The sequence below is a fragment of the Felis catus genome, chromosome B1 (assembly GCF_018350175.1).
Source record: "Felis catus isolate Fca126 chromosome B1, F.catus_Fca126_mat1.0, whole genome shotgun sequence".
In the NCBI taxonomy this organism is placed as follows: Eukaryota; Metazoa; Chordata; class Mammalia; order Carnivora; family Felidae; genus Felis; species Felis catus.
In genome coordinates, this window is record NC_058371.1 from 104,984,767 (window position 1) to 104,997,625 (window position 12,859).

General features: G+C 37.9%; 1 protein-coding gene across 6 annotated transcripts in view; it reads left to right on the forward strand.

Moving 5' to 3' along the window:
* Positions 1-12,859, forward strand: part of SEC24D (SEC24 homolog D, COPII coat complex component) — a 110,396-nt gene that overhangs the window by 82,261 nt on the left and 15,276 nt on the right. For all 6 annotated transcript variants that reach the window (XM_045055925.1, XM_019829009.3, XM_019829010.3 and 3 more), the window contains exons 14-19: positions 6,485-6,601; positions 7,427-7,597; positions 8,842-8,938; positions 9,068-9,213; positions 10,206-10,344; positions 11,154-11,272. In XM_045055925.1, the coding sequence (XP_044911860.1) occupies positions 6,485-6,601; positions 7,427-7,597; positions 8,842-8,938; positions 9,068-9,213; positions 10,206-10,344; positions 11,154-11,272 (789 nt within the window). The remainder of the gene's footprint in view (positions 1-6,484; positions 6,602-7,426; positions 7,598-8,841; positions 8,939-9,067; positions 9,214-10,205; positions 10,345-11,153; positions 11,273-12,859) is intronic.

Below are 12,859 nucleotides of genomic sequence, written 5' to 3' on the forward strand. Positions count from 1 at the left end.
TAAAGTGATTTGGACATGTTAGGTCCATGTAGTCGAAACCAACAGTGATCTTGGTTGAACTACAAAAAGACTTGAGAATTCCTATTTTATTCCACATTACAAAAAGCAAATATTTTCTATTTCAGTTTGAAAGTGTTTTGTTGTTGTTCTCTCTTCCAGTAAGGTGTCTAGAACTGCCATGTAAATTTCCTGATTTATGATCATTGTACATGGCCCAACGAGTTTTTCTACTCTCAGATATTAGTACAGGAAATTGTATTCATGTGCTAGTGCCTGAGAGGAAAGATGAATGGATATCCATAAGCCAGTGTATCAGTTAAGACAGTAGAGTGGAAAGGAGAATATGGGCATGTCTTCTAGAGCACCGAAGTTCAGAATCCCAGCTCAACCCCCTTTTTTTCTGAAAGGGAACAATACTGTCTTGTAACAATGGGTTCACACTGGCAGCACACAAGAGGTCTAGAGGCAGCTTTGAAAGAAAAATATAGGTAAAGCAAATTTGCCTACATGCATTCCATGTGTCCAAAATGTGATGTTCCTTATGATGCATTACTGCAAACCCGCTGTGTTGGTAATAACTGTAATGTTCTTTGAGACTGCTCGTTCACCACAGCTGGAGCAGTCAGCAGTCTCAGCGCTCATGCAGCAGAGGCCAGTTCCTTTCATCCGGTGGATTTTTGTATCTTTTGCATGTTATTTTTTGTTGTATTTGCAATTCTTTTGTTAGAGTAACGTATACTTTTACACTGAAGTTTAAAAATGAGAAGAATTCATATCTAAATGTAGCAACTCAGAATAATTTCACAAATATCAAAGTTAATAAGTAGCATTCTTCTTACAAAGTAGAAGAACTATCTTTATAAAAGGTAAAGAATTGTCTTATTAAAAAGATAGGGGGGCACCTGGGTGGCGCAGTCGGTTAAGCGTCCGACTTCAGCCAGGTCACGATCTCGCAGTCCGTGAGTTCGAGCCCCGCATCAGGCTCTGGGCTGATGGCTCAGAGCCTGGAGCCTGTTTCTGATCCTGTGTCTCCCTCTCTCTCTGCCCCTCCCCCGTTCATGCTCTGTCTCTCTCTGTCTCAAAAATAAATAAACGTTAAAAAAAAATTAAAAAAAAATAAAATAAAATAAAAAGATAGGGAACTGCTATAAAGTGACACTGTTGGACATCATGTTGGTGGCAGTTGCTGTCGTGTGCCTGCTGGCAGAGCAGACCTTGTTCCACCAGCACATGTCTTCATGCAGAGCAGAATGGTGCTCCGCTCTGTGCAAGGGTAAGGGACACAGTAACTCCTCAACTAAGGAGTCACAGAGTCATGTGTTAAAGGGTGGCTACATTTTTAAAATGCAGATTTCTGGCCCCACTCCTAGAGATTCTAATTCATTAACTCCTCAATTTGTTCTACTGATCATCCATATTTGAGGACTACCAGCACAAGGAATTATTCCTTCTGCAGTCTCTGAGAACATCCTTGCATTATGTTAACTCACCAGCAAATTGCCTGACACATACCTGCCCCGTACAACTTTGTATGTTACTTTTTACTAGGAATGCTTTCACTTAACCAAGATTTAACATCTTGCCCTAAGCTTTTCATTAATGGTTAAATTAAGAGCAAACACTAAGAAGACAGTTTCTTCCTTGTGTAGAACATTAAATGAAGATATTATTGCATATTAATCAATTTCTTACATGTAGAAAGATTCACTGGCTGGTTTCCTAGAGTCAGATTTTATAAGTATTCTAACTCTTAATGTTTCTTCTAGCCTCAACTACCAAAAAAGATACCAATGATACTTAGGGTAAATTTTCTAAATTTAATTCTTTTCTTTCCATGACTACCTTCCTGATTTCTAATTCTTTACATTTGCTTTGGTGATTCCATTGTATATGTATCTTTAATCTGTTTCTTCAAAACTTTTTTTGAGAAAGAGAGAGAGAGAGCATGGGAGTGGCAGAGAAAGAGAGGGAGAATGAATCTTAAGCAGGTCCATGCAACGTGGAGCCTGACGTGGGGCTCAGTCCCACGACTGTGAGATTATGACCTGAGCCAAAATCAAGAGTCCTTCACTTAACTGACTGAGCCACCTAGGTGCCCCTGTTTCCTCAAAACTTTTCTATAAATAATAGATAGTTGATAAAAAAAAAAAAGATTAATGAAAAAGTTTCCCCTGCATCTGCCAGAAAGATTCTGGGTCATTATAATTCATTGTACAAGAGCAGAAACTGCTGTAATATAATTGGAGCATGTCTGCAGTTTGTGTTTTCTGCCTTGTAGCAGCTTTATAGGTTTGGATGAAGACAAATTTTTCCAAATAAGATCAAAATGTGTATGCGTGTGTGTGCGCACACGTGTACCTGGTGTATGTATGATTATCTACCTCTGACAGTGATACTATCTCATCATCTTTTTAGGTCCTCTATGGCAACAAGCAGTCAGACTTAAATTTGGGTACCTTGTATGCAAGGGCACTAAAATGCTTGCCTGAAGTCAGTATTAGGCAAAGAGCTAACATTTTTGAGAATTTGCAGGGTATTATCTAAATATTAAGGAGACCTCATCATTTATTTACTTGTTCTTTCAATCAAGAAAGATTTATTAAATGTTTTGTGAGGCATGTCAGGACTACTGTTTCTACTTCTAAGTTGCTTACAGTGTGCTAGAAGAGATGTAACTCTGTAACACAAGACATGATATTTATTGCTTGTATTCCTCAAAAGGTAGGGGGAGGAGAGCAGAGAATAATTTTGGAAAGCCTAGGGCTGTGGGTGTTCAGCTGAATTGCTCAGGGTATTATGCACAAGAGGCCAGAGGTGAGAGTCTCACCCTCTGTGGACAGGGAGTAGAAACTGAAAGAACATCCAAATGTAGGCGTTTTTATGTGTCCAAGTGAAGACATTTTAGAACTGGACTCCCCCATTTGAATTAGAGCTTTATTTTCTACTAGATAGATGCCAAGTAAAATCCATATATAATTAGCTGTAATAAACTTCTTGAAGCACAGAAAGTAGACAAAAATTAACAAAAAACATGTGCTGATTTGTCACAAAGATAAAGAGGAAAGATTTGGAAAATTCTTATACATACTTTCTCAAAAGTCCCTGAACTATTCAACTGCAGGGTTTGATACACTTTTTAATGTTGCACATGCTTCTATGATCACAGCATCTTGTTCTCTAGTGTCTTTTTTCCACAGTGTTTCAAAATCTGTATCTCTTCTCAAAATTTGACACTCATAACTCAATTATGTGTGAATTTCTGGCATTGTCTTTTAACTTGGTCAAACAATAGTTTTCTGAGTTACTTATTACTTCTACCAGAAAACTAAATAAGTAGTATTAGGCAAAAAATGGGAAGGAAGTGGCCTTTAATGGTTATGCTTCAAATATATCACTAATTGGGAAATTTATCTTTAACGTATCTTCATGTATATCTAAATTTGATTTCCAGTTGATGCATCACAGCATTTCTTCCATTCCTTCTAAAATTTATGGAGCACCTATAGAGTGAAAGTTCTAGACCCTGTAGGGCTTGGAGAAACTCGCTGTAGAAAAATCAAGGTCCTTTCTTTCTCATGAGCCTGTGACTTATAGAAGATAGTCAGACACATAAATTGTGATATGGTGTTATTAAGTCTTATCTGCAAAGTAGAGGGAGGACATGGAGGTAGAGACAGCCAACTCTGTTGAGGGTGATATTAACACATCTGTCAGAGGAATGGACGTTGGAGTTAAATTTCTCAAACTGTTTTCCATTGTAATAAAAATGTCATATGTCATTGTCATTTATCAATTCTATATGATACACTTGTGTGGGCACAATAAGATTTTGGTAAAAACATAACATTTTATAGGGATGTAAGGCATTAATGCCCTAGGATCTTTTTCTTTTATTGCTACTTACAGAAGATTTTGTAAGTATGCGATTAATGAAATTATAAATCTAAAATTAAGCCATTATAATTGACTAATGAATTAGAAATAAATATGGTTACTTTATTTTTCTCAGTATTTGACTTTGTTTTCTTAATGAGCCTGATTTTTCTCGATGAGTAATCTTAGCAAGGCAATTATATATAGTTAGTTATGATTAACGCCATGTACTGGGTCATTGAATTCTCTCAACAATATTTTATATAGTTACTATTTTTTCTATGTTGCATATTAGGTAACTGAGGTTTAGAGAAGTTAAGTAATTTTCCCAGTATCACTCGGCTAATAAAATGGTTGGGACTTTTATCCATTCAGATAGGAACCAGGACTCATGCTCTTAAGTACTGTGGTATACAATTACAACACTTGTATGAGCAGAGACTAGATGGATAGAAGTGAGGGAATATCTAGATGGATTGACAGTGAACTCCTTGGAGGAACTGGGTGGGCCAGCCAAGAAAAGCTGGGGAGAAGATGGACTTTTAAAAAATGTTCCAGGGGCACCTGGGTGGCTTAGTCGATTGAGCACCTGACTCTGGCTCAGGTCATGATCTCACGGTTCCTGAGTTTGAGCCCCACATCAGGCTCTCTGCTATCAGCACAGAGCTTTTTTTGGATCCTCTGCCTCTCTTCTGCTCGTTCTCTCTCTCTCTCTTAAAATAAATAAATGAACTTAAACGTTTTATACCTTTTCTGCTACTTCAATTAAAATAACTTTCATAACAGTGAAATACATAACAATACTTTCATAACAATGAAAGTGATATAAATGGAAAAATTAGTCATAGAATTTAAAAACTTTAGCATGTTTTTTTAATTATTGCCATAAATTTTACCCAGGTCATAGGAACTAATGTGTCTTAATTGGCCACAGTGTTGTGTTAGCATCTTTTTCCTATATATGCATGTAGGGTCACTATCTTTGCTTCTTCACTCATCCATGCCTTTGTTCTCATTTACCTGTATCGATAATTTGTAGAAGTAGAAGACTAGTGCAGCGATAAAATCACTGCTCACTGCTGGGCATGACGAACACAAGACGGGGCATGGGTTATGCATCCTTCCCCATGTGTCAGCTGTGACCCCCACCTCTGTGACCCACTCACCACACATGTTGAATGTCACTTATTGAGACACATTAGGACAGGGCTAACCTTGAATTTTATCCATTTGTATTTTAGGGAAGTAGGCACAAACTCACATGTCTTATTAGTAATAGCAAATAATTTACAACACATCTTACCGCTGACCCAGACATACCACTGTGTGCTGCTAAACCTGTCTTTTGCACACAACAGCTCCAGGCCAAGAAGAGGGAGAGATGGATTCCAGGCTAATGGAACAAAATGTACAAAGATGTGGAGGTGTATAAAGCACGTGGTATATTCCAGGAAAGCAAGAAGCTTGTGTGGCGGAAACTTCCCCTGAAAGGGGTGGCAGGGGTGAGGAAATGTAGAGATTAGACTTGAAAGGTATATTCAGGCTAAACTCCAGAGGGCCTGGAAGGGCAAGAGGGTCACTGGCTGTGTGACCTGGGGCATAGTGGATGAGCCTCAGTTTTTTTAGCCTTAGAATGAAGAAAACAGTTTCTTCTCCACAAGGTTGTATTAAATAAGAAATGTGTGTGAAGCGCCTGGCACAGAGCTAGCTGCACACAGCAATTGCTTGCAGCAACCCATCTCACTTTTTTTTACCCTTCCTGTTCCCACACAGATAAAGGAATGTGGACTTTATCACATAGTAGAAAGTCTCCACGATTTTTAGGGAGAACTGCCCCATACATGACCAGAACAGTTAGCTTTATTTCAGAGAGTGCCCTGGCAGCAATATGCCAGGATAGTTTGGAGAAAGGCAAGATTGGAGGGGTCAATATAATGAATCATTTAATCTCAGTAAATTTTGCTTAGTAGATTACTTCTTAGGTCCTTAAGATTTTAAATATTCTTAATATGGAATTGACTTTTGTGGAACCTAAGTTCATCTTTTTATTGCTTCCCAGGGACTACAGATACATAATCTTGATCACATATTTTCCCTTTTGTCATTTTGTCTGATAGCTGGTTCCTTATATCTACTGTTGCTACGTTCATGTGCATTCTTCCTTGAAATACCACTTTAGGTTTAATCTATGTTTACTAAAGGTTTCAAAGAGGAGCTTCTGTTGCATCATCATCCTAGGAATTCTTTTACTTTTGCATCATGGGATTCACTTGACCCTGAAAGTCTAGGCTAAACAAGAAAGTATTTTCCCTGTAGTACATCCTTTTTAGTTTATCAAAGCAACATGTGTATGGACCTACAATCAAATATTGGCTGTTTCATTTACAACTTATGTGACTTTAGGCAAGTCCCTATCTAAGCCTCAGTTTCCTAGTCTATAAAATGGAGAGAATAGTACCTGCCTAAGGACACAACAGTTACTGAGAGGATTAAATGAGATATGTATAGTGCTTGGCTCATAGAAAATACCTGTATTTTAATTTATTTTCTGAATCCCTTAAAGTAGAACTTTCCCACCCAAAACATTTTCTGTAATTTTTTTTTCTTTTAGGCCGCAGATTGTCCTGGGAAGCTGTTCATCTTCCATTCCTCCTTACCCACTGCAGAGGCACCAGGGAAGCTCAAAAACAGAGATGACAAAAAACTGATTAATACGGACAAAGAGAAGGTATTTGTAAACAATGGCTCTTTGAAGTATCCATATGTCAGTTTGTAAAGGGGAGTAAAGAAAGAGGGAATGTGTCCTTTGGGTAAGAAAGGGAGAGAAGCTAAATGTAATGTATAAATCTGGGACATTGTACATTAACGAGAATATTTTGAATTGCAAATAATTTAAGAAATTTTATATTCCTAGAGAAACCAATGTCTGAAATAAACTTAAAATAAGGCCTCAAACTTTTCATGTATAAACTGTGTATGAGACTGGGATAATACAAATGGGAGAAATGGGGGCAAATGCAGGAAGAAGATAAAGGTAGAAGGAGAATGTAGCTGGGACCATATAATAGCACTCCTGAGACAGGAAATAGAGGTGGCTGATGCTCACAGTGTGCTTTGCTCAAACCCTCCGACAGAATCACCATGGGGTGGGGGGTAGACAAATCAGTGGGAAGGATAAGACCAGGATATAGGCATCCAGCTACTGGCCACATAACACCAGACAGGTTGTTTCATATAGGTCTGTAAAGGTAAGACAGCAATGTCTGTTTCATTAGCATTGTCGGAGGATCAAATAAAATTGCGTGCATGTGCGCGCGCGCACACACACACACACACACACACACACACATTTCACACAACATGAGCCTGGCACACACTGGGTGCTCAATAAATGGCTGCTGCACTGATGATTACCGTAATTCATTCCTTCAGCCCAGTTCACTTGACTGGAAAAAAATTTTCTTTCATTTTAAAAGAATTCAACAGAAATAAAAAATTGAAACCAAAAACATTTTGTGGTTTTCTTTTTCCCTTTGTGCATCTTTTTCTTCAGATACTTTTCCAGCCCCAAACAAATGTCTACGACGCACTGGCCAAGGACTGTGTGGCTCACGGCTGCTGTGTGACCCTCTTCCTCTTTCCCAGTCAGTATGTGGATGTAGCCTCTTTGGGTCTCGTGCCTCACCTCACTGGAGGAACCCTTTACAAATACAACAATTTCCAGGTAAAAGCCAGCAACATGTTCACCTCAGGTTTTTGTACTGCCATTTAACTTTTGGTGCTTAAATCATAAGAACGCTGTGCCCCCTTGTGGGTAACTGACAAATGTAAATCTAGAGCCAGTGGAGACAGTGTATATGTGATTAGGCAATTGCTTTCTTACTCCCTAAGTGTTTGGGAACAGATTGAGCTCATTTAGTCTCAGAGGTGAATTTCAGTGTAAGCTTCCATGATGAGGAAACATATATTCTATATAAAAAGTTTAGTGTTTTAAATATATTTAAGATAATTGTTTTTAATTTTTTTTAACATTCATTTTTGAAAGGCAGAGAGAGAGCGTGAATGGGGGAGGGGCAGAGAGAGAGGGAGACACAGAAACAGAAACAGGCTCCAGGCTCCGAGCTGTCAGCACAAATCCCGATGTGGGGCTTGAGCTCACGGACTGTGAGATCATGACCTGAGCTGAAGTCGGCCACTCAACTGACTGAGCCACCCAGGCGCCCCTGAGATAATTGTTTTTAAAAGTGACTGTGTATTTGTTTTAAATTGTTACAGTTTTGGGGTCAGTTCATTATACCTCTCTCTTCCATCCCTGGATTGAGAGAGTCCTGAGATAGGAAAAATGTCAGCACTGTACAGACATATGTCTGAGGGCAAGTGGGCTTGCTAATGCTTTATCTTTCAATGTGACAAACCTGTATACCCAGGCACAAGGTGGGCATATTACAAGCTTCTCCTGTGGACAGCTGTACCTTCAAAACTTAGCAAATGGAAAGGTAATAAATGTGTGCCTCCTGCAGGCAGGCTGCCTCCTCAGAAAGAAGATAGAGAGTAGACTGAGCTATGTCCACCCAGTTCCTTTACTCAAACTTACTAATCAGATAAATCACCTGCCCTCACCTGAGAGGAAGGGGTCAGGGGAATGCCTCTAACTTATGTACCTATACATGGAAACATGGAGTGAGAATAAGTGTTCCCCCAACATAAATGATAAATGTTGATCATCATCTGTTTTTATTTATCATCATTAAAATTATTTTTAATCACCTAGTTACAGATTTATACGGTAAACTAATTAAGGGATTTGTTAAGACCAAAGATTGCAAATGAAATAAAATTGAAAAAGTTTTAAGAACCCTTTTTAAGACTTCTGGCTAAGAGTTTTAATCAAGATTTTAAAAAATAAGGATTGTTATTTTAAATGTTTTGCTGCCATCTGGTGGGGATTGATGCTACTTTATTTTTTAGATGCATATGGATAGCCAACAATTTTTGAATGACCTCAGAAATGATATTGAAAAGAAAATAGGATTCGATGCTATTATGAGGGTTCGTACCAGCACAGGTAATTTTCAATTATACTGTTTTTCAGGTCTCCATTGGTAATTGTTTCCTATTCAAATTAATAACAGGCCAACAGAGAAAATAACAATAAATTAAATAGAAGAAAAATTCCCTTTTTCCTCATCATTAGGTTTCAGAGCCACTGATTTCTTTGGTGGAATTTTTATGAACAACACCACTGATGTAGAAATGGCAGCCATTGATTGTGATAAGGCAGTGACTGTGGAGTTCAAGCATGATGACAAACTTGGTGAAGACAGTGGAGCCTTAATCCAGGTGATTTAAAGCTTATTCCCATCTTTTGTGTTTTAGTTTGTTACAGCGATCACTGGGCAGACTAAAATACCATCAACTATGTCAGTCTTTCTGTAAAGAAGTTGAACTCTATTTCTCCAAAGACAAAAGTCATTAGAATATAGCACTCCATTGTGTGTTCTCCAGAGCCTGATTTGTATGTGCTGCTTGTATGAAGTAATAATTGTAAGTCCTCACATGAGAGCCCAGCAAACTGTGGTCAGTATTGTAAGCATTAGCAAACTGACTGCCAGCAGAGTTGAATTCTTTAAGGCTTTAGAACCCATTCATTCATTTGTTGCATTCCTACCAAATGTTAGACGCCATGTTAAGTACATTATTATGTTATATGCAGCTATAAATAGAATTTGGTTTTGTAGTAAATAAAATTAAGTCGAAGCCATGGAGATTTTGAATTAAGAACAATTGTATCGAATGGTTATAGTTTTCAGATACTGTCATCACCCTTAAATAATAAAGAGGGTTTGTCATTAAGTTGAGGAAGAACTCTAATATTTATTTTTGATCACAGACATTTGAAGAAGTGGATACTTGTTTGCATTCTTGAAATATATATGTCATCAGCATAAGACTTAAGTACATCATCAAAGTTAGATGTTTGTTTTTGAACATGAAAAGTATTATTTTTGGACCTGAACCCCTGGTAATAAAATCTGAGATATGTGAAAGTACACTAATATGCGTGAAAGCCCAGAGTTACATATGCGTGAAAGCCCAGTTAAAATTTAAGTTTAAACCAGTGAAATGCTACATAGACGCTCAATGTATGAATTGTCGTTATTCCTCCCTTATTTGTTGTTATTCAGTCATTAGCAACAATATACAAAAAAAAGTCTGTGGAGGGGTTTAGAGGTCTTTGACCCATATATAGTGCTCTGTAAATGTAAGATCAGACTAGCGTGGGTGGACATGGCTGAGCATAAAAGCATGTGTCCTTGATGTCGCCTCTGCAGTGTGCTGTGCTTTACACAACCGTCGGAGGTCAGAGAAGACTGCGGATTCACAATCTTGGCTTGAACTGCAGCTCCCAGTTGGCTGATCTCTATAAGAGCTGTGAGACAGATGCCCTTATCAACTTCTTCGCCAAGTCAGGTAACACTCCACTAATCCTGTGCTGCTGTGTATCTTGCCTAAGAATTCAGTCAGACTTGTTGGTTAACTGAATTAGTAACTGACAACTATTGTGGAAGCACAGTCTTTCGGTAGGCAAATCCAGAATTTATAAAAACAGAGTGTCAAGGAGAATACTCAGCATCTCCAATTCCAGATTAATAATGAGAGATCTCCGTCAGGCCCACACTATACAGTTCTATTCAAAGTTTCCTTCTTGGGGGCGTGGGGGCATTCTGAGTTGAAATTTAGGAAGGTGATACTTAAACTCTTATTATGGTATATGAGTATGCCCTCTGGCACCTGGGGCTAATGGAAGGAGACTGTCCCTAATGTTAGGCTGAACTTGCTTATCCACACTATGATAATTATGAAATTCCACGGGTCTGAGTTGGTCCCTCTTTGGTTCCTTCTCCCCTTCATAACCCCCGTTTGAGATTCTACACCAAGGTTTAGAAGAAACAGCAGTCCAGTCCATAGGAATTCAGGACATCAGAAGATGGCACGTTGGTCTTTCTTTTCTCTGTGTGTAGAGTTCTGTTTATATATTCTGTGGAAAAAGTCTGGACTAATGACCTACCTTTTGTTAGAGGTTGGCCGTTGTTCTGCATTGGGTATGTTGTCATACTTAGTAAAATGGAGAACATTAGCAGATGACTTTAACCTTTTAAACACTGTTATTCCTTGCTGGATGGTCTGAAGATAAGAGCATTTTTATTGTTATTACCATTTGAAGGGACTGATTTCTGAGCCAGAGCTCTCATGCCCTTTTCATTGTTTTATGCAACTAGCATTCAAAGCAGTTCTATACCAGCCCTTGAAGGTCATCCGGGAAATTCTGGTTAATCAGACTGCCCACATGTTGGCATGTTACCGGAAGAATTGTGCAAGTCCATCTGCAGCAAGCCAGGTAAGCCACCTGTTGTACTTAGATTCTAAAGCGTTACAAGTGATTACATGTTCTTTCAGCATTTAGCCCCCGAAGGCTTATGCTGTTCCAGGCACTTGGATGCTATACGTAGTAAACTGTACAACTAAGAAGACTGAGCCTGCTATTTGGAGAGGCTATTGTCTTTTCATAGCCAACATTAAAAAACTCAGTGGCTTTACAAGATGCATGAACCAAAAAATATGTGTGCATTTTGGGTTGACAGTCACTACATTATATATAAGTAACAGAATGTTATATGTAAGAAATGTCATAATATAAATGGGATTCTCTTTTGCTTATAAAGAGGGATATTTAGTTGAGAAATGTGTATGCATAAATATATTTTTGCACATTAACAATCATAGTTGACATGAGCAAATGACAGGAAGGACCTCTTTATATTTTATAAACATGAATATAAGTTATAAATATTAGAATGTTTTATATTTAAAGGTTAATAATAGGTATGAAGAGTTTTAAAGGAAATGTCTCTGGGTACCATCTACTAATATGAAAATTTTAGAAGATCCTTTACATAAATCTCATTTAGACTCTTTCCTGTAAAAGAAAAAGCAGAACCTCATGTTCCCATTTATTTTTGCATCTGTTCTCTTATTCACATTTTTCCCTATGTCAGTCAAAGCTAGATGCCACTTTTCATAATTTTATGTTGAATATCCGAATATAGAATTTGGATTGAAAGAGAAGACAGGGAGCAACAGATGGGGAAACTTTCTGGTTAGCTCATTGTCAAAAGTGGGTGCTGAGAGGACATCTAAAACCCCACTCAAAAGTAAGCCCTTAGCAACAGAGATCATGTAGATAAAATTGGGGGCCAACTTTCATAATCTTGGTAAAGAAGGAAAATAAAACACAGTTATTATCTTGGACCTTTCACAAAAATTCCTTTCTGTGCTGTTCTGAGTGATTAAATTAGCCATCTCTTCTTCTGTCTCCTGGTGTTGACAGTTGCAAAAGCAACTCTTGAATCTATATGTGAGTGTCGATCTTGTTTATTATCCAGGAGATTTGGAACTTTAGTAACTAAACTCCAATACCAGTACTATGTCACAGTGTACTTGTTCAATTTATACAGAGCCCACTAGATGTACCTGGATACAGTCCAATCATGAGCACTTTACACCCCCGATTTTACTATTTGTTTTATGGCTCTGGAAACATTAGTCTGTCTCTGGAGTGTCTCACGCTTCAGAAGGATTAGTTGAAGGAGAACAGGTACAGTTAGTGTCCTCAGAAAGTTTATTTGCTAACGTTAAAGCAATTGGATTCAAAGACCTTAAGTTAAAAACAAATCTGTTGCCTATTTAAGAAACGAAATGAAATCTGTCTGTTCCTTCTGATTTAAAAGTTAAAAGCTTTGTCTCTACTACTAGATCGTCTGTTCATGCAGTTTAGTTATTTCTGCAGGAAAAATATTATGATGCCAAATTTTCTCTGAAAAAGTTGATAGAGATTATTTTTCTTATGATGATATTTTACTTTCTCCATGAGCACATGTAAACGGTACATTTCAACCAATGATGTGCTTTAAGAAATGACATAATT